This window comes from Anoplopoma fimbria, chromosome 9 (genome assembly GCF_027596085.1).
Source record: "Anoplopoma fimbria isolate UVic2021 breed Golden Eagle Sablefish chromosome 9, Afim_UVic_2022, whole genome shotgun sequence".
Classification (NCBI taxonomy): domain Eukaryota; kingdom Metazoa; phylum Chordata; class Actinopteri; order Perciformes; family Anoplopomatidae; genus Anoplopoma; species Anoplopoma fimbria.
In genome coordinates, this window is record NC_072457.1 from 20618932 (window position 1) to 20640666 (window position 21735).

The window sequence follows — 21735 nt, forward strand, 5'->3', positions numbered from 1 at the left end:
TGTGTGCGTGAGTGTATATCTCTGTGTCTGTCCACGGCTAATCTTGCATTCTGCTGCAGCAAACTGCATAATATTGTTGGTGGCCGGCTATGGCTGCATGCTCGAGGACCACTGGTGGTTGTGGTGACTCCTCAAAACACCTTTTATAATCTGTTTTATACTGCGATTGGACTGGCTGCTGACTCCTTACTCACTACCCTTACACGGCCCCCTGTCGGTAGGGGTACTTAGTGATGCTAACCCTTAACAGCCATCGTAACTACCAGTACACACACTGCTGAGTACATCACTGCCACTCAGCCCCTCTTATGCGGGCAGACAGCTTGATGAGTTTGGAGATCTGTACTCAACTGAGTGCACCTTTTTAGTTTGAAGAGGATACTATTATTACATTATTACATTTAATAAACTAATTAATACATATTGCAGATGTTTGTATTATCTATTGTTTTTCATGAATTTGTTAAAAGATAATGCAGGACTTATTTTATCTTTTCCTTATTTATTCTTTCCAATTATTGTCTGTGTAGTCACAGTCTGGTACAGCTTATGCTTCTATGCTATAAAACGTCATTGTCATACACATTTTTTTATTGTACCTGGAAAAGACTTTTCACCATAATGAAAAAAATGGATCAAATATGTCTCTTTTGTTTTGTCCTCATCCTTTTAATCATGTGTTTATTAACACTCTAGATACATATTGTCTGGTGATTTTAGGACCATGCTATTGATGGTCTTGGGCGGGATGCTCCCAGGGCTTTGGGTTGTTGTGGTGCAGCCTGGATGTTGTTATTCTCTGTTCCTGAGAGCAGCGAGTCCTGGGAGCGTCAGCCGTCATCCCCTGATAGATAGATAGGTTATCAGCCGAGGCGCTCGAATGTGTTGTTCGCCTTTGTCATCCCCTAGCCCTGCTGCAATCGCAGTGTAGATTTTATTGTTTGTTCACCTCATATTGTCACCCTACCCAAGGACCACGGCAGAGAATGTAAGCTATATCTGGTGCAATATACATGATATGCATTGTCCCAGTCGAATAAACAAATAGAATATATGAAGTATGCAGTTTGTGACTATAGGCACGCTGATCGTGACTGCTTGTTGTTCTGGCACTTTCCTTTTTATTGAAGATTTCATCCTGTCAAGGTCTTTCCGAATCATTTCTTAAAAGCACACACACACACACACACACACACACACACAACACACACACACACACACACAAACACACACACGTGCAACGTCCTCGCTACAATCAGGCCTCCAAACATCCCTGAAAAGCGAGGCACGCCATCACCTCACTTGCTCTCCCTGTCTCGATAACCATAGCAACCCTGTCCTCCCCCCAACCCCTCCCCCTTGGCTCTCCCATTGGCTGGGGGAGCGTCATGGCTACACGAATGCGGCAAAGAATGTGAATGAGCCCGATGACACTCTGGCCGGGCTCCTTTTTTAATGCTGCCCTTCACCACAACACACACACACACACACACACACACACACACACACACACACACACACACACACACACACACACACACACATGCTGTGAGTGATGACATGTAGAGGCAGAGACCTGCTCGGCGCTGGTACCTGAGGGCGCTACATTAATAATGACAGGCGCTAGCTTAGAGATAAGACTGATATATAAGTGACATTTACTGAAAATGTCCTTTCTAATGAACACACACACACGAACATCACCGCAGGCTGTGATTAGACTTTAAGTACACACTCAGATAGGATGTGTGTCTCAGTGGTGGCTGAAGATTTAAGGGGCTTTTTGTGCGTGTTTGTGTGTGTGTGTGTGTGTGTGTGTGTGTGTGTGTGTGTGTGTGTGTGTGTGTGTGTGTGTGTGTGTGTGTGTGACTGTAGTGCTCAGGGCAGTGGGTCATCATCCTGTTCATACGAGTGTTAGTTTATTAGTTCCTCAATGGCCACGTCACGTCCGCCTCAATGAGCATGAATGTAAATTTGTGAAGGGAGGGGGTTAACCGATGCGCGAGCGGATCAATACGCCGAATTGTACGGCAGCTGTCTAGACTGGCTTTGGATCAGATGTCGTACAGTGTTGCCTTACAGGGCATAAAGAGAGTATTATGGCACAAACACACACACACACACACACACACACACACACGATTCAAAGAAGGGGTCTATCTGTATTCCAATTAAAAGCCACTCTGCCTTCATAGGCTGCAGTGAATTGCTCCGTCCTGTCTCATCTGTCACCGTTTGATTCATCTATTTTTATCGTCTGCCTCACCTATAAAACATGCTCTGGTTGAATCTGTCATTTTTAGATTTTCTTTTTCTTCACACAAACAGTCACACATCACCTCCCGATACAGACGCACAAACCCTGCCAATGTTTACCCATCCGTCTGCGCACACACACGCCGTAACGTGCGAGCCGGCGTTGGGCATGTTAATGTGTCTGTCATTAGCCGTGTAAGCGGATGACAGAAACTTGGCAGACGCGGACGAACTCATTCAGACACTCTCATTGCCTCGGGGGTGGGGGGTGGGGGGAAACAAAAGGCTATCGATTTTTACATTTGGGCCAAGAAACGAGAGAGTGCCGAAAGAGGTGGATGGATTGAGAAAGGAGGAGAAGGTGAGAGGGAAGAGGAAAGAGATTTTAAAAAGGTGATCTCTCACTCGGACTGCCAAAGCAGTTTGGACAGCGTTGGTGTCTGCGATGGGGAGTTAGAAGGGGAAAAAAAGAAAACAGCAGAGGTTTGATATTTGAAAGGATGACGTTATTCTGTTTTTCTTGCTACCAATGAATCCCATTTAAGAAAGCTACTTCTGTTATGTTACAGAGCTTCATTGTTGTCCAAAAACAACTAGTATATAAAGCTCCCTGCTCACCGACTGAAGGCTTGTTGGATTGAATGTATGATAGGAAAACCATCAGCGCACTCAAGTCTGTGCAATTTCATTGAGGTGAACTTCTGGTCAAGGACCCTCCTCCCTTGGGACTATTGAAAAAGGAACCCAACTGAAAGAAATGCCTCAATAAATTTTTCCTATAATTGTCTCCCAAAAAAACATTAAAAACACATCAATGAGCTTCACCATAGCACTGGGGTTCTTTATTAAGGATGACCATGGGCATTTGAAATGTATTATTACGAGGCTCAAACTAGTTCCCCCAATAAATGCACTATTTACTGCTCTTTTGAGTAACAGTTGCTAAAAAACGACAGTTCCCAGCTGTTTTAAGGAGGAAAGTAGAAATGAATAGCCTTGTCACGATGTGTTCAATTGTAATCTTGTAGAATTAAGTCTTTGGTAAGACACTTGAATAAATACAGTTGTTTGAAGGAGATGTCTTCAAAGCAAAAATAGATATCAGAGAGGGAATTATAATATTTTTAACTTCTTAACACTAGCTCTAGGAAGCCTATAATATATAATTAAAACTACTAATGCCATTATGGTTTCAAAGCAAGCATTAAAATAAAATGACAATCCTTTTTTTCCAAATCATTTGAATTGTGTGTTTTATGCAAATAACCACTTATAGATGAAACGTACAAAGTAAAAAGATAACATGTAATTTTTGACAGTTTTCATTGACTTTGGGACGGTTAAAATACATTTCTGAATGGTTTCAGTACGGTTGTTGTTTTCTTTAAGTCTGGAGCCTCGCTCTCAGGTGTCTTATTTTTGGAAATTGGAATCAGCAGAAATCGCAATCGGCAGGTCAGACTTTAAAAATGCATTTAAAAAATGGAATAGCCCGAGAAAATTGCAATCTGTGCATCTCTGATGGAAAGTGATGAGTCATGGAGGGATTTTGCTTTCTTTTGTTTTTCTCGTCAACGAAAAAAAACATGAAAAAGTCAACAGCCGTACCTTTCATGGATATGTAATGTCCGGATTAGTTTTTGGCCCTTTTGTAAAATAAAAAAAAAAGAAGAAGAAGAAAAAAAACACCCTGCTTTCCTCTTCTCTTTTATTTGTCTCCACGTAACCCTGAAGTGATGACTAGACTCAGCTCGGCGGGAAAAGACGGAGCTCTCGCCGCTGTGTGTCCTCAAGCTAGACTGTCTTTGTTTCAACTAATCCCCGCTAAGTATAAACAGCACCATTTGCATATGTCGACTTATTCTTTAGACATTGATGCAAATACCTTTGACTGAAACTCATCTCCCCGTGTTGAGGCAAAGCCCTCGGTGTTCGTGTGTCTAAGTGGCGGCCTGTGAGCACTTCCTGTGTGTGTGTGTGTGTGTGTGTGTGTGTGTGTGTGTGTGTGTGTGTGTGTTGCACATGTTGCAGCAGTTCTTCCTCCACAACAGCGTGATTGACAGCAGCCATTAATAGGATTAAGTCCAAGTGGGCCAGAGCTCCCTGTAGGAGCCTTCAAAGCCCACCGTCACAGGGGAGAAGAGGAAACATACAGACAGCCTACTGGGGCTGCATCTGCACTGTGTGTGTGTGTGTGTGTGTGTGTGTGTGTGTGTGTGTGTGTGTGTGTGTGTGTGTGTGTGTGTGTGTGTGTGTGTGTGTGTGTGTGTGTGTGTGTGTGTGTGTGTGTGTGTGTGTGTGTGTGTGTGCAGTCTTAATGTGTGTGTGTGAGAGGGAACTTAGAAGAGCTGGAGAATGTGCACTGCAATAAGATAGAGGATATGTGTAAATGAGTAAATGAGTTAAGTGTTTCCCTTGGTTTTTCGCAACTGCAGTGTTTTGTGCAAGTGCTAGGGTGTGTCTGTGTGTGTGTGTGTGTGTGTGTGTGTGTGTGTGTGTGTGTGTGTGTGTGTGTGTGTGTGTGTGTGTGTGTGTGTGTGTGTGTGTGTGTGTGTTGACTGGTACAGTCATAACTTAAATTTGTGGTTGTGGGCAGATAAAGTAAATCTGTACATGTGAAACCCAACTTTCTAGAATGTTAAAAATGTGTTTTTGTCTGCTAGTGTGTGCAGATTCTTTACCAAGCGACCAGAAAAATCCAACTGTCTCTTTTAATGAAAAATAAATAAATACTGCAATAAACTTTTATCCAAGCAGACGATTTGATCTGACGTTAACGACTGCTCTGTTCTTTTAAAAGCAGCCCCAATTAGCTGTAAGAGTGAGACGCCATGTGCAATTCCTGAACCCTGAAACAGAAGCACATAAATGTATTTCAGCACATCAATAATTGTGTTATTTACACCCGTGCTTTCTCCTACTGTGACATGTCAAAACCCCTTCCACTAACAATGGGCTGAATCCCAACCAGCTCTACTGTGACGACGGGAGTAAAGTTGCAATTTCTGGCGCTAACATTAAGTTAGCTAGTTGGTGGTCAGAATACCTTAAAACCTGGCTCATTTTCTGTTTCAAAATCTGTTAAATTGAAAATAACAAAGCAACAATAAAAATAACTTGCCCACACCCATCATATGTATGAAGGAGCAAAAAATATAGTCCAAAATGTGATCCTGCGCTGCGTGTGGTCCCATTTCTTACCGATGGCGATGGGAGCAAACAAGGTCGAGACGAAGAGCAGGCATCTGGTCCACATGACGTCTGAGGTTGACCTGGAAGTAAACACGGCGGCGCTTCCTGCTGAGCCCAGACGGTCTTGTGGCGAGCTGTTTTCCTCACAGCTCAGTGTTGCTGACACCATACAGGCCCTGCAGAATGGACACACAGAGGGGATGTGTTCACTTGGATGCCGTGTCTAAACAAAAGCCTTATCTAAATGATTATATATATATATATATATATACACACACACACACTGTTAATAATCACACACTGTATTTATACCCCTAAATCTCTCAGCTGCAGTATCATTAGTAACCATTAGACCTCTAATTTTCTATTACAGACGGGCCCGATAGGATGCAGTATCTGTATCTGTTTCTGTGTGATTCACTTATTGGACTGAGGTTACCAATTCATATAAATATATAACAATGGTGGAAAACGTCCCTTTATTTTTATCTTAAAAAAAGATTTATTGTGTAGAAAAGTGAGTACAACACAAGTACATGAACACATAACCGAATAAAGGAATCACACAAAGTAAGACAAAGATAGACCCCCAAAAACAAAGGGGACCAAAGCAATCTGAGGCGTATAGCATACAATTTCTTTCTGCATGGTTGCCGTAGCAACCTTTAACCACTTCCTATATAGAGTGCTGCAGGAATGAGTCCCAAAAATCCATGGAATGAGTCAGAATTTTTGCACCCCGGGCTCCCTCTTGTCAAATTTAATATTATTTTTATTATTTTTGTTGGGTTGGCGTTGTTTTGAATTTATTTAATAGTTGTTGTTTTTTGAAAGCATAGATGTTTATTTTTCTACACAATTGTGGCACCCTAATTTAAAATATTCACTTTGAAAACCTCATGAAGCAGTTGTGAGTTTGCCATTGTCTTCCTCTTAGAAATTCTCTTACTTTGTTTTGAACTCATGTATAAACATCTACTACGAGTTGAGAATTGCTGTGCACTGGTTTTATTCAAGTTTTTCAAAACTTTAAAGGAGTTGCCATAGCAATTTGCAGTCCTACGTCTGTTTTTAGTGAATCCAACCTAAGTTTCAAATAAATTGCCTTGGAATACATTTAACTGTAATGTCATATTGTAATGCAATGCCAAATTAATACAAAAAGAGCTCTGATATTGGAATATAACGGTAAATCGGATCAGGACTGAAAAAGAACATAGGTCATAGCATTTCTAATTGCTGTCAAATTATGACTTTTGACCAATTTCTACAAATTGCACAGATTCATTAACAGTTCACCAAGCACTTAAAACAAAGAAACAACAGCAGCCTTCTCTTAAAATTGTAATCCGTAAAAATTCAAACAACAAATCCAAACTGCTTAAACAACAAACAGTAGTTACACTTGCAGAGTTTATGCGGCGAAGGAATAAACATTTCCCTGACATCCTGTTACTCTGTGTACTTCTGACGGATGGATGCAGCACTTTAAGGTCAATGCAGCTTCCTGTAGACATGTTCCATGAGACCAGACAGTAATCAATAATTATCTTAAATGATGCTGAGAGCATGGAATGATTAAGATGCATATGGTTGTTATCTAAAGCCTCGCCTTACTTTATAGAATTAGTAGAATATCAAGTTTAATTCAATTTGGGGTGATGTTGTAGAGCATTCCTTTAGGGACTATTTAAACATGTGCTATATATAGACATGTCAATCAATGAAAAGTAGAAGATAAGGTAGATACTCGTCCAACTGATCCCCTTAATTATGCATGTATGCAAACCGCTAGATGGCAAACATTGTGCATTATGTAGCTGACGATAGCTGGGGAACTATTTTCCAACTTTTGTAGGCATTCGTTTGAGACGCAACCAAGCAGCTTATCCATTGTTAAGTTGTCCTCAAATGGTCTTTTTGTTATTCTTGAGAGTCTCCGAACAGAGTTCGAGAGGTCCTTTAAGTAGCATTAACAGCTCCAGTGCAGCTGAGATGATACTGAATATTAAGCGCTAACGAGACACATTTTTTATTAATGGATATTTCAAAAGACAACAGACCATATGCAGAATGATCCGCAAGAGTTTGCACAGTGATGCTGCTGTTGTCTGTATCAAGTTTCACCACCGATTTGGAATCCCGCATCAGCATCAAAGTGTGAAATGTATTGATGTTCCGATCTAATTGTTCATTTCATGGTCCATCAGCGATAAACAATTAATAGGAGGGTGGTCTTTTAGATTAGTTATAGCAGTGACAGACTGGTGAGCATCATTTCTTCATTCTTTTTTCCCCCTAATCGTACCCTCTGAACCCCAAAACCCCGCCGCGGGATGGAAAAGCATGTTTTCTTAAAACAATCCCCAAAACTACACTGTTTCTCATGGCCAGAAGATGTTAAAACCTTTATTATCGCCAGATTTTTATGTTTTTGACATGTTTAACGAAGGCTCATGTCAGAAAAAGCAACCGAAACTCAGCTTAAAATTGTGATTTCATCAACAACATTTTATGCCACATGCCTCACTTAAAATCTCGCCAAAAATAAACTGTTTGCTCGAACTAGTCCTGTAAAAAACATTTAAATCTACGCTCCTCAGTGCAACTTGGTGGCAATGATTGACTCGGCTGAGTCAATCATTGCCACCTGTTTGAAACAGTCACATGACAACAATTCCATGAAACTTTGACTAAATTGCAGGCTGCTGAAAACAGAGCAGAGAGGCTGTAAGTAGAGATTATAAAAACGTGAATATCTCAATTTATATAGCACATGGAGCCTCCATTTTTCTAACTTTCATAACACTTGTGGACTCTTGAAAACAGTGGAAATATATAGATTCCATTGTTTGCCATTTTTTGTAAAATAAATTATCAAAGAAATTAAACTTTTTATTTTTTTAAGGTTTATTGCATGGTACCTGTTTTTTTAAATTCTCTCTACTTTCAGCTGTGATTGTGCTGTTTCCATAGAGGTGCAGGACTTACGTAATGCAGTGAAAATCAAGGCCACAGAGAGAAAAATATGAAATATGGCAAAAAATACTCCCCAAAACTGCTTGGGGTTCAGAGGTTTAAGTTGACCAGCTTTGTGCATTCCCTCGATTAACCGACAATGAAGTCACTTTCTTTCTGCTACCCCCAAATCTAATATTAGCCCGTTTCCTCTGTAAAGAGACTGAGTTGTGTGTTTGTGTCATATTGTGTGCATAAGGGTCACTGCATGACATTTAGTCATTACGCAACCGTCCTAGTTGATGTGGAACAAATATTTTTATCCATGGGAGCAGTTCAACAGCAGTCCTGTTCTATGCCTAAATGTTCACAGTTCTCAAGGGAACCCAGCTCGGAATAAACAGAGCGTGTGTGTGTGTGTGTGTGTGTGTGTGTGTGTGTGTGTGTGTGTGTGTGTGTGTGTGTGTGTGTGTGTGTGTGTGTGTGTGTGTGTGTGTCAGACCGAGAGAGAGAGACTGCAGAAATTTGCAACAGCCAGGGACAGATGGAGTAAAGCTGACAGCCAGAGCCATGGGAAATGCATCATGTGTAACAGAGACTATTGATCAGTGTGACCATATAATTTTTGGCCCAGCAGAGACTGAGACAATAGCCAGCAGTCTCCATCACGCTCACGCTGCGAGGGCTAAAAATCTCTGCGTTGGCACAGTCCCCCCGCCTTGGATACTATTGTAAAAGCTACAACTACTACTCTGAGAATACCAGATTTTATTTATAGAAACTGTTACAGATTACACGGACCTTTCCGTATCCAGCAGAGAGTCAGGAGGAGATGTGCATCTACAGAATCACCCAGAGGCATCTCATAGTGTCTGGGAACAGACACACACCAGAGATGGACAGCACGAGATGTTCTTCTTTTTTTTTTTTTTTTAAAGATGTCAAAATAAATCCTCAAAATCGAAAATCCATTTAAAATTATTGTGACGAAAACCAAAAAACGTTTTAGCAAAGTCAGAGCAGTTGTAGGAAACTATATATTATCCAGTCATTTCATTTTTTTTGTTGAATTTTCAAGACTTTATTTTTTTGTCATTTTTTTGGGATCATGTTCAAAATAAGACTTCTGATTTATTGACACAAATTGATACATTTCATTTTGATTAATCTTTTAAAGATGATGTCATTAGCTGAGAGGAATAAATACAAATTTTAGAGTTTAACAACGCCGCCCTGTGATTGTGAGAAATATCATGACAATGCTGCACATCCTCAATATCTGTTTTTGTTTTTTTTAATGTGACCTCTATTTAACCAGGCTGGTCTATTGATATCCCAATAAATTTTTCAATAAAGTGCCGGCCAGAATGGCAGCATAGTCGTTTGTCACACAAACCAAAACAGAAGCAAACAGAAGGAAGAGGAGTGTAAAGGACGAGCGAGGTCTTGAACTGCCAGCTTGGATCACCTCAGGCTTTCTAACGAACCCTTAAAAACACATTCCACTTTCTCAATTATCAGGTTGCCCAACTGATTCGACCATTTCATATCTCTGCTAACGGTTCCCATCCCAATCCATAAAGCGATCGAACGTCGTTCTTCCCCCAGTTTAAACAACTCAACAGGCTTTTGATTGATTGGCCCTTAACTCGGTTGAATGCGCGCCATCTGACCAGCTGTCCCCCGAGCCGCAGCCACGGGAGGCTCGCGCTGACATATGGCCGGACGCCACCAGCCGCAGCGTTCTCCACTGTTCCATAATTCAAAAGCTATTCCATCACTCTGCATGCCGCTCTGCCATCGGTTAATTAACCCTCCAGTTTTTCCACCATCCTTCTACCAGACGATAGATGTGTGGCGGCGGGCCCCCCTCGAGCGGTCCGGGACTAATCTGACCTCAAAGTTTGTGTTCATAATTCAGCGGGGCGGCATGCTCCCATATGCTCGGGTAGCGACGTGCAGACATGCAGTCCAGAGAGCACACGGAACCGTGATCGCCCCGAAGCGTTTCCCTGCGCCTCTAACCTGTTTCCTCAATGCGTCGATCGGTTAATACATTAGGAACAATCAGACAGTAATGGTGCTAATTATCAGAACATATGCCATGCGCCCCCGTCAGATGACGTGTGCGCGTGAGGTTTGCCGAACATCTCGCGGCCCGTCTGAAGCAGCTCACGATGAAACGATGGAGTCGTTTGTGTTTTCGATGAACTCAGTGTTTTCCAATCCTGAGCGAGCAGCGTCCCGGTAGACTCCTTCCCTGGCTACATAAGCAGCATCTGCGTAAAACTGAGCAAAACACCATCTAACAAGCAACACCAGACCAAAACAAATAGCCGTCCCCTGGATCAAAGTCCTCCACCTGCTGTCTCCATCCGTCTCTGGCCCAGTTACATCTGCTCACGAGACTGCTGGCAATTATTCCAGAACTATAATCATCCTTTCAGACTGTGTACGTGAGACTCGTATGTAACCAAACAAAGATTTCTCATCAGCTTAGTGTGATCTTATCAAATAAGAACCTGATCTTTAGTGCACCGCGATGACAAGCTATAACAGTGACTTGGTTTTCTCTATTGTCCTGCACTGAGTCTTCGTTTCCTGCAGGGTCGGCGTTAACAGAGCTGTTGCCGGGGCCACTGCACTCGCAGACTATATTGCATGCATCCGTGGACTAATTGATGTTGGGCTGATTCTGTGCACCGAGGCAGCTTGACCCTGTGTGTGTGTGTGTGTGTGTGTGTGTGTGTGTGTGTGTGTGTGTGTGTGTGTGTGTGTGTGTGTGTGTGTGTGTGTGTGTGTGTTGTGTTTGTCCCCTAACGAGAGAGTCCTTCCTGTCACAGCGCTCCTCATCCGGGGATTCTCTCTTTCACTAATGAGTGCTGACCGGACTGGGCTAGTTTGTCAGCGCACATACACGCTCCCTCATACACCCACATTTCACACACACACACACACACACACACATGCTTATCGCTAGGAGACCAGATGTCCTACTCCCTCAGCCTCCAGGCAGAGAGTCTCAAATGTGTCCATGCTGCGTTAGTACCATGTGTACACGTCGATGTAAAGGAGTTTGCACGACGGGGGCGCAGCGAATAAACGACAGCAAAATGTGAAAAACTCACCTGCAAATATATGTCCAGAGCTTTTATTGTGAAAGGTAAGAATGGAAGGAGCCAATCTCGTATCCTCTAGTATGTGTTAAATTTGTAGATTGAGAGGAGTAATAAAGTTTGCCTTCTTGGTTTGGCCTACTGAGCCTCTGTGCTGTTTTTTAATAAAAAAAAGAGGTGCGACTCAACCGTTCAGCAACGTGATTCGTTGAAGGCAGTTCAAAAAAAAATCACGTGCTATTCGCATTTTGTGTCTAAGTAGACATGACAAAAAAATAACAGTTTGGAAAAATACATATGTCGATGCGTTATCATAAACTTTATATAAGAAGTGAACGTGGTCATCGTGACGTCGCCCGCTGGTTTGTGGACGGCCGTTATGAAGCCACAAAACCGGCCGTGGCCATCTTGGATAACGGCTGTCGCCATCTCGGCTTTTTTTGCAGTGAACGGAAGTGACCATATTTCGACTGTGTTCATTGATTTACTAAATGAACATCATGCTGTATTGAAGAAAACTTAAAACTAGCGATTGAGGACAAAGACTCATGTTTACAATGTTTACTGAGGTAATAACTCAAGTGATAAGTATATATTCTCAATTACTTCTATAAAATCAGACTTCTTTTTACAACAAGAGGAGTCGCCCCCTGCTGGTCAGCAGAGAGAATGCAAGTTTAAAGCATTTCCTCATTGGCTTCACTTTTCTGACCTGGAATTTCCTGTGCTATACACATTTCTGGTATTTTTGCACTCCATCTTTAGCTGTTTTTATCAGCTCTCACTAATTAAGAGCGGAAGCCAACGAGGTGCGATAGTGAGAGTAGGCATGTGATATGTTTGTCCAAAAATACACTGACGCATACATCTTCAAATGATGTATTATATCATATACATATACATTTAGACACAGGAATTTGTTTCGCAGCAGGATATCACTGCACACGAAGAAGCTCACCCCACTTTGCCGTTTCTCGTCATTCAGTTTTTCTTCACCTGTTTCTTTTCCTCCCCCCTCTTAAGTCTCTTCAGTTTTTCATTCTTTGCTCTGCTGGAGAGAACTCTGAGTGGAACAAAGCTCAGGGGGCCATGCAACGTGTTCAGTAAAATGGCATGTGTCCGCCGAGCCACGGTAAATTACCTCCAGTTGGCTTGCTAGGGTAGGTTTAACCACCGTGGACCGTTTCTCTCTCTCTCTCGCTCTCTCTCTGTGTATGTGTGTGTGTGTGTGTGTGTGTGTGTGTGTGTGTGTGTGTGATGGAGAGGGTTGGACCGAGGCTGTGAGTGGGTACGGGTAGTGTGGCAAATTATCATCAGTGCAGGTAGACAGGCTGGGAGAATTTTGATTAGAATGTCCACACACATACACACACGCACACGCACACGCACACACACACACACACACACACACACACACACACACACACCACACACACAGAAACGTGCACACAAAGATTTCAGGTAGCTAATTTGGCAGTAAGGAGCTGAAGAGATGAGTAATCAGGATAGCCTGGTGGGAGTCTGGCCTGTGAGCGGCCTATAATGAGAGACACAAGACGCCGGCGCGAACAAACACACGTGCACGCCCTCACACTCAACACGCAACGTGATGATGAAGCCGATACTTAGCAGCGAGTGACCAGAGGCGCCCCCCGGCGTGACCAGAGGCTTCGGGGAAAAACATACTGTCAGCTCCCGACAATATGGATGTCCTGACATGTCGGACCACAACATGTATCCGTACTGTTGCATGCAGCGGGGTGTTTTGGGGGGAACTGGGTGAGGGTTCGCACACAAGCCCCCTCGAACCACATTAAAATCACAATTAATAATAAGTCAATGTCACATGTTTGTGCCGACCGAGTCTTAACTCGACAGGACAAACAAGTCACGTCAGCTTGTGTCTCTCGTTTTCAGCGTATACATCTGGCTGGTGCAGCCAGATGCAGTATGGCTGCACCCACTGGCTGTTTTCTAACATTGACAGGATGTGTGTGCGTGTGTGTGTGTGTGTGAGTAGGTGGGTGAGGGGCTGGTTCACCGCAGGAATGTGCACAATTGTCACTGCACCCTGAAGACAAGTGGCCCGGCTGGCAATTTATTTCACAGAGCGGCCGGTTGTAAATCCTTTTGTGTGCCTTCGCAGTCAAGAGCCCGCAGCGTGTAGCCTTAAAGGTATAGGTCACCCTCCACATCAGTGTGACATGTTTCGGTCAGTGTGCTCTCAATTCAATGTCTAGTCGTATGTAGTATAATGATATTTTTTTTTCTGTAATCTGCCTTTTTGTTGGTTTTCAAATTCTCTTTTTGCTTTCTGAAAATAATTGAATCGAGGCGTTTATTTTATGTATATGTGTATATGTATAACATGTCGTGATCATAATTATAGACTGTGCCAGAGGCTGTATCTGTGCTTCTTTTTACATTACATTTACATTACAGTCATTTAGCAGACGCTTTTATCCAAAGCGACTTACAATCAGTAGTATATTACATATCATTCACCCATTCACACACTGATGACAGGCTACCATGCAAGGTGCCACCATCAGACTCTAACTAACATTCATGCAACATCCAGTCCACACCGATGGCAAGCCTTCGGGAGCAACTTGAGGTTAAGTGTCTTGCCCAAGGACACATCGACTGCCGAAGCCGGGTATCAAACCACCGATCCTCTGAATGGAGAACTACCTTGCTCTCCACTACGCCACAGCAAACCTGATTCTTTTGCATTTAGCACGAGGAACATGTTAATTTTAAAAAGGGATATGTCCCCTTTAAAATAATTTCCTCACACAAAGTAGTTCAAAAGCTCTCGGCTGCGCACCTCATCCCTTCCCCACCGCGTTAGACATTCTAGGCCCGTCAGAAAATTAAATCTGGGGAGGCTCCGGCTTTGACCTGACCACCGCTGTTTCCGCACGGCTGCCTCTGGCTGCTCTGAGGACACTCCCCAGAAATCCGATGTGCCCGGAAAAAAAGAAAAATAAAACGGCCTTGAACATTCCACCGCCGACGTCGACCTCGTCTGTGAGGAGCTGCTGTTTTTGATTCCTGCACCGCCCGGCGGCTAGACACCACGCTCTGTTCTGCTCTGCTCTGAACTTTCTAATGCTCCGGTCTAATCAACTCTGCGCGCCCTCCCTCCCTCGTGAGACAAGACAGGCCAAGGCAGAGATGTGCAAAGGGAGAACGGAGGCAGGGGAAGCGGAGGAGAAGAGAAGGGAAGTGAGGGGAGGGGAAGGATTCGAGTAGGGGGGAGAAGATAAAGGAGGAGATACATAGATGAGGTCAGGAAGGAAAAAGGCTGAGGATGATATAGATGGAAAGATGGGATAAAGGAGGAGCTATGGCGGGGACGGAGACAGAGAAGATGGAGGGAGACAGTGGGAGAGAGAGAGAGAGGGAGTGCCAACAGCGATCAGAGTGAGCCGAGGAGAATCTCAAAGCAAGTTAATAACCTAAGGCATTTATCGTTTTCTTCCATCTACCCTCAAATGCTTGGACATAGATTTATAGAACAAAACCTGATGAAAAATATGGATTTCAATTTCAGATGGCACAACTATACTTCCCTATAAAGCAGGAACTATCTGTCTGGGCCTGGGATGGGGCGGGGTCAGATTAAAGGTGGGGTTGGTTGTCTGAACCCTGCCGTGTAACTGGGTTGGTAGTGGGACCAGAAAGCTGTTGCTTGATGTTAGGAAGGTCAGAAAGGACGGTTGACATGCTGAGAGGGCCCATTATGCCAGCGGGGCGGCCACTTTGCATCCTGCTGTCACTCGTCCACTAGTTAATATACTAAAATTGGTATGCAGTATACTGTGCGGCCCTTAATATACATGGGCTGCCCACCCAAGTAAAGTCAATGTGTGGGAAACACTGTTCATTTATTCAAAACCAGCCTTTTAGCTTAGCAGCATTTGCCATCACGCGTACATATCCTAAAGGGATCAGTAAAGAATCAGTGTCCGTTTGGGTTCTCCAAATTGGAGAAAATAATTATTTTAGGTTGTTGGCAGGTGGATGATATAAATGTGACTTATGGGGACAAAGAAATATATCTACATTATACCTACATTATGCCTACTGTAAGTGCATAGCACCTCCCTAAATTGCCCTTTGTGGTACAAATAAGGTATATGTAAAATATTATATTACATATTGTTTAGTACAGATTTGTATTTGTATTTCAAGCAGTCGTCCAGCAAACGTTGCTGTTTATATGAATAGGATAGCCGCATGCCCCGCCCATCTGATGTCTAGCCCCGCCCTTATCTGACCCTGCAATATTCCACGTGCTGCAGGCAGGGCCTATGGGAGCAAAGACCAGAATATGACTTTTTTTAGATCTATTTCGCGATATAACAAGAATCACCGACAACAAATGTACAGTAAAAAACGTGAAAATACCGGTAAAACCAAATTGCAGTGACTGAGTTTTTTCGACCTGATTTCCTGTCAAAGTCATCAATTTGGATGCCTCATCATTTTAGTACTTGGGTATGTTATACCATAACAATGAGGCAGTAGACTAAATCATAATGTAAAAAACAACAACCAGATATACTAGCCATGCTAAAAGAAAGCTAGCCTAGCTTTAACGCCGCTTTACATTGTCTAACCCCCCGGGTTTAGTATCATGTTTTTTTCTCACCTATTTTCGTAGTTACTACCGTCTACCTTTGCAAGGCACTCTTATGTTTCATTATTATTATTTTAAGCAAATTACTAATCACCATTTGTCACGTTAGAGCAGTTATTTCATTCGAGAATCGCAGGCCGACGACGACGCCGGAAGAAAACCAAGAACAAATAAACAAACGAATGCACAAAACCAAAACTGTGCCACGTGAAATCCCAAACACACCAGCACACAGTCATGTGTGTGCATGTGCAGCCTTTTAAATTCTGTGCGGCAGTGCAGCTGAGTAACCCATAAGAGGGGGGGGGGTTGTGTTTAATGGTTTACAAAACTGCCTCTGATACAATCAATTATGTCAGCGAGAGATGCAGTGATGCTGATTCCACTGCCACCGCTGTTGTTCCTCTCCCTTTGATTCATCCGTCTTCTCCTTCATGCCTCCCCCCTCTCTCTCTCTGTCTCTCCCCCACCGGCATCCCCCCCCCCTTCCTCACCGGGCTCCAAACCCAGTACTGTCACAATGGATTCCGTCAAAGCCGTGCCTTAAAGCCAGCGGCGGGGAGAGGCAAAGTTTTTATGTGTGTGTGTCATTGTGTTCGAGAGAGAGAGAGAGAGAGAGAGAGAGAGAGAGAGAGAGAGAGAGAGAGTTGTCCTGTACAGTACAGAGAACAGCCAACTCAGCAGCAAGTGACGCTGCATCAAAGAGGAGGCAGACGTGCATCAGGAAACGACACCCGTGGCCTAGATTTAAACCCTCATGAAAGGGCTTGTTGAGCAGGAGAATAAGCTCAAATGTTCAAATGTTCAAATGTTTTGTTGAGCTTTTTCTTCAATTTATCAATTATTTTTTTCCAGTTCCCTTCTCTTCCCTCGATTTATTGTCGTCTCCTGTTTTCCTGCATCTAGTCCTGTTTAACTTATCTGCTTTTAACTTCTTCCTTTTTTTATTATTGTCATCCGCCATCGTCAAATCCAGCGTCCTCTTGTCGCTCCGTGGAGAAGAATAAAAATATGTTTTGCCGACACTCATTGTTCCCCATTTCTAAAAAAAAACGTTGGAAGCTTCTGGATAGACCTAGATAAGGAGATTCCGAATAGGGCGGTACTTTTTTTTGTTTGTTTTTCCTTCCCCCCCAAACGCCAATGAGACCCTGACGCGTTCTAACACATGGAAACTTTTCAAAGATTTCTTCCAAATCAGCAAATTAAAGTTCAAAAAGTCCCAGATTGTATATTCCACTGATTCAGACAGGCACAACATTTTAAAAACGTGATTACTGCATAAGACATTAGGACCGAAGCTTGCATCGCAGAGCGGATATGAACTGTGTATATCAGACCTCTGAAATATTTATTCGAAGAAAAGGCCTTTCTGGGACGCTTACTGGGCCCTGTTCATAATTTAATAATGCATAAGCACCAACACTGGTATAAAAATATAAAAGGAGGCACTTAACGCTGAATTGTCTAACTGCTGTGAAAATGTCATTGGAAATCTACCTGGGAATAGAACGCATTAATTTGCACACTGTCACTTCCGCTCCTGCGTTAGAAAACGAACACGTCAACAGAAAAAAAGAAATATTTCCCTCACAGCGTGTAGTAACATTACAATCTTTTTGAGTCACTTCGGAGGCCAAGCAAAGATGTGTGCAAAACGTCTCATGACAGATGTCCACAGTGATTTGGGGAGTATTTGCCAGCAAACTGATTTTGTTAGATATTGTGTTGTCACTTCTACACGGAAACAAAAGCGCAAAGAAATCTCGAGCGAAGAAGAGATTTTCTTCAAAGCTTGCTGGGATTGAAGAAGGTGCAGCGGTGGTTATTCGCTGCGAGAAATGTACCTGGGACATTAAAAAAATTGAAAATCCAGACTTATTAATACAGCTCCCTGCTGGGTTGAGGCTGAGCTGTAGTTTTAAGCGTGCAGGGTGGGAAAAAAAAGAGTTCGGCATATCAATGGATTTAGGTTCAAACCCTTACGGAGAAAGCTATAAATATCATTCCTCTGTTACTAAACGTGTTAAAGCCCTATGTTAGAGTCATTAACCCCTCTCCCCCTATATATGCATTGCATCCACAATCTTTATAATGATATTCAATGGTGTTTGATATGCCTGTTAGAACCGCTGTTCCTGTGATTGCGAGGCAACGTGGTTTATTTTCCCCCGGCATCGGAACGGGCCGCGACCGTTGCATTTTTGATAAGCCGCATCCATCAGTTTTGTGAAATGGCACCAAAAAACTGATGATACAATGAGCTCCGGCGGGGATGTATGGGCGGTGATTCTGAAGCAATCAATGGAGACAGCAAAAGGTAAACACAGTGCTAAATGTCAGCTGCGGTGATTGCGCCGCCACAATATCATCTCGGGGCGAGAGACCCAAATAACCGAAATCAATAATCTAATCATTTCTCATTCAAATCACGCGCGATGGAGGTGTGGATCTTATTGCACTTTTCATATCCCCGGTGTGCAGATGTATTCCAATCAGCAAGCCAGAGCAGACAGATGCATCGAAAATACAGTAATTCAAAGGAGCGAGGGTGCACCGTGAATGTTACTGTGCATCTGCATCCTGAAATAGACTTTTGAATGTTTATTGTTTCATGTATCTGATGCTGATTTACATGTAATATGCCATATTCTATATACAATACATGTGTCTTGTTGCTTTATATAATGCTATTGCAATAATACCTAAAAGGGCTGCTGCTGTATACATATTTCTGTTTCTCATCGGCATTTTGCACAGTGTTATGTGCTTCAAATAAGTTTTGTATTTCAAAATGACACATACTATATTTTATATTACAATAAATCAGCTTTATTGGCCAAGTATGTAGGGACATAGAATGGATTAGATTCTTTTTGAATCTCTCTAAATGTACTTCCACAGGAATAGAATAATAGCAAGGGACAACAACCTGGAAAGATAGAGATTAATAATACACAAGACTGCTTCACAAGTAGTGAAACAATGTGTGTACATGGAAATATTATAAAAATATGTACAAAGCACCAAAGACTAACAATAACCTGGACGTTGTATAGAACACAAATAGTGCTAGAGAAATAATTGCTGAATGGATAGTCAGTATATCCGTAATTTATTATTAATTATAATACAAATAGGGGTGTTCACCGTTCAATAACAGTTTTAGAAAATGTAATGCTAGAACGTTAACTTACAATTTTTGGATGTTCAGTTAAAATTATAAAAATGTTACGTTAGAGTTCTAGAATGTAAGGTTACAATTATAGAATTTTAAGCTGCAGTTCTAAAATGCTAAATTAGAATTCTAGAATGTTAAGTTACTATTCTATAATCTAAAATGTTAAAAATCTAGTTCTAGAATGTCAAGGTAGAGCACTAGATTGTTAAATTAGAATTCTATAATCTATAATGTTAAAATGCAGTTCTAGAATATTAAGTTAGAGTTCTAGAATGTTACAATTTTAGAAGTTATAATTCTACAACAGTATCACAGTATTACATTATTATTAGTAATTTATTCCTATGTTTCTTTGTGTATTTACTGTAAGTTTTGACATTTATAGTGTTTCTTCACTTTTTCATTCTCCCTCAGGCCTCATTCTAAAAGTATCTGACTGTCTAGTGCCTGCGAGGACGGACTCAACGCAGGCTTGTAATACTTCATAAACCGGTGTTTCTTTCCCGGAATCTATGCTGAACACCCGAATAGAACAACAAACCTCTACAGTATGCGATGGGGATAATTGAACTGGTAAACAGACACGTGGAGGGGAAACATCTGTGAGCGCATCTGCTCCATCATCACACCGAGCCCGTCGGAAATCTACGCTCACGATATACACCCTCGCTCCTGCTTCATACAATTAGCACTGGTTCACAAGCAGAACAGCCACAAATACGAAAGGACGCAGCCGGAAAGACGGAATAGTAAGTGCCGTAACTTGTTTTTGCTTCGCACAAATAAGGCGGCTTATCCTTCCAGGAATACGCCGGCCCCAAATAGATGCTTTTCCTCCGAGTTGTTGACAAAAAAGCGTCTCTGTGGACTGTTCCCTGTTGTCAAGTGCAGGTGGCGGGGGTTGGGTTTGGACTGCTGCACTCAGGTGGCAATGTGTGTGTAGGTGATGTGAGTCTTTGTTTATGCATTTATGCATTGTGTGTGTGTGTGTGTGTGTGTGTGTGTGTGTGTGTGTGTGTGTGTGTGTGTGTGTGTGTGTGTGTGTGTGTGTGTGTGTGTGTGTGTGTGTGTGTTTGATTGGGCTTGTGTGTTTGCTCCCCCCGGTGATCTGCCTCGATCCAAAAGAGTGCTCAGGGGACAGGCTGGTATCTTTAGCACAGTCAACAGGATGCTCGGTAACCAGACAGCAGACAACACTCAAAGTGCACACATCAACAATAAACAGAAGATATTGTTATCTCGACTGTCACCTATGCAGCTCAGCACTCAAAGCTGTGAAGTCACGAGTCTCGTTTAGCGCCGCTTATTGACTAGGAGAGAACACATCGGTGTTTGCATGAACGGCTGAGTCGGGGAGTATGGAAGGTCGGATCACAGTCACACATTAACGCGGTCACACCTGTGAGCCGGCCTCGCCCCGGCCGTCTCGCGCCATCGGGGCACTGAGCTGCTCCGCCGGAACAGTGAAAGGTGAAGTGTAGCAGGGGTCGCGACCCCGGGGGGAGTTGTGTTTTTTGTTGGGACTTGAGACGGCAGGATTTTCGCAGCTACTGTACCACTCTGATTATTCAAACTGTGACCTTTCAGTCACAAGCTCATTTCCTCAGAGATTATCTGTTACTGCGGGTCAATACATGACCGGTGGGGCTGAAAGTGGAGATGGTGCACTGAGACAGACGGGTCACGTTCTGCTATTGTTTATAGGCGGAGACGTGTAGCCCTTTAAGACAGTTTGAAACATGAACCATCAGTTTAGTATCCCGCATGACAAATAAATAGAATGACGGATTATCAAATCATCAAACCGGTTGAGGATTCAGTTTGTTTTCAACTACAAATCAAACTGTTTTAGCTCTAATTTCAAATAGTTTTTTTACAGAAATAGAATAAAACATATATTCCACTGTCAATGTATATCAAAATATGTCAAATGGATGACAAATCCCATGCTAAGTGATCAAACTAATGTTCAAAGCCGTGACACATTCTTCACTGTCACACATTACATGGCCCTTTTATCAATATAAGACAAACATCTTCAATAACTAATGTTTCAATTTGCAGCTTGTGTGGATTCATCAACCTTGAAACAACAGAAATTTCCTGAAAAACTAAAATAATCACGTAAACCTTTTCAGGACCTGGATTCAATTCATGTCTATAATGCATGATAAACATACAAAAAATGCACAATAACATTGCATACATATAGTTATAAGCACTCATAAATAGTCATAATGATTTATAATAATAATCATAACTCATTATAAAGAATAAAATGACTTCAAAATGCATTGTAACCACTGTTATAATGCATTGCAATGTGATAATAAGTTACTCTAAATGGTCATTGTTTTCTTTAGGTAAAGTGTAAATTAAATTTT

General features: G+C 42.4%; 1 protein-coding gene across 1 annotated transcript in view; it reads right to left on the reverse strand.

Moving 5' to 3' along the window:
- adgrl3.1 (adhesion G protein-coupled receptor L3.1) overlaps nucleotides 1-21735 on the reverse strand; it is a 109288-nt gene that overhangs the window by 84521 nt on the left and 3032 nt on the right. The window contains 1 exon segment of the mRNA XM_054605184.1: nucleotides 5458-5624. Within this exon segment, the coding sequence (XP_054461159.1) occupies nucleotides 5458-5617 (160 nt within the window). The 5' untranslated portion in view covers nucleotides 5618-5624.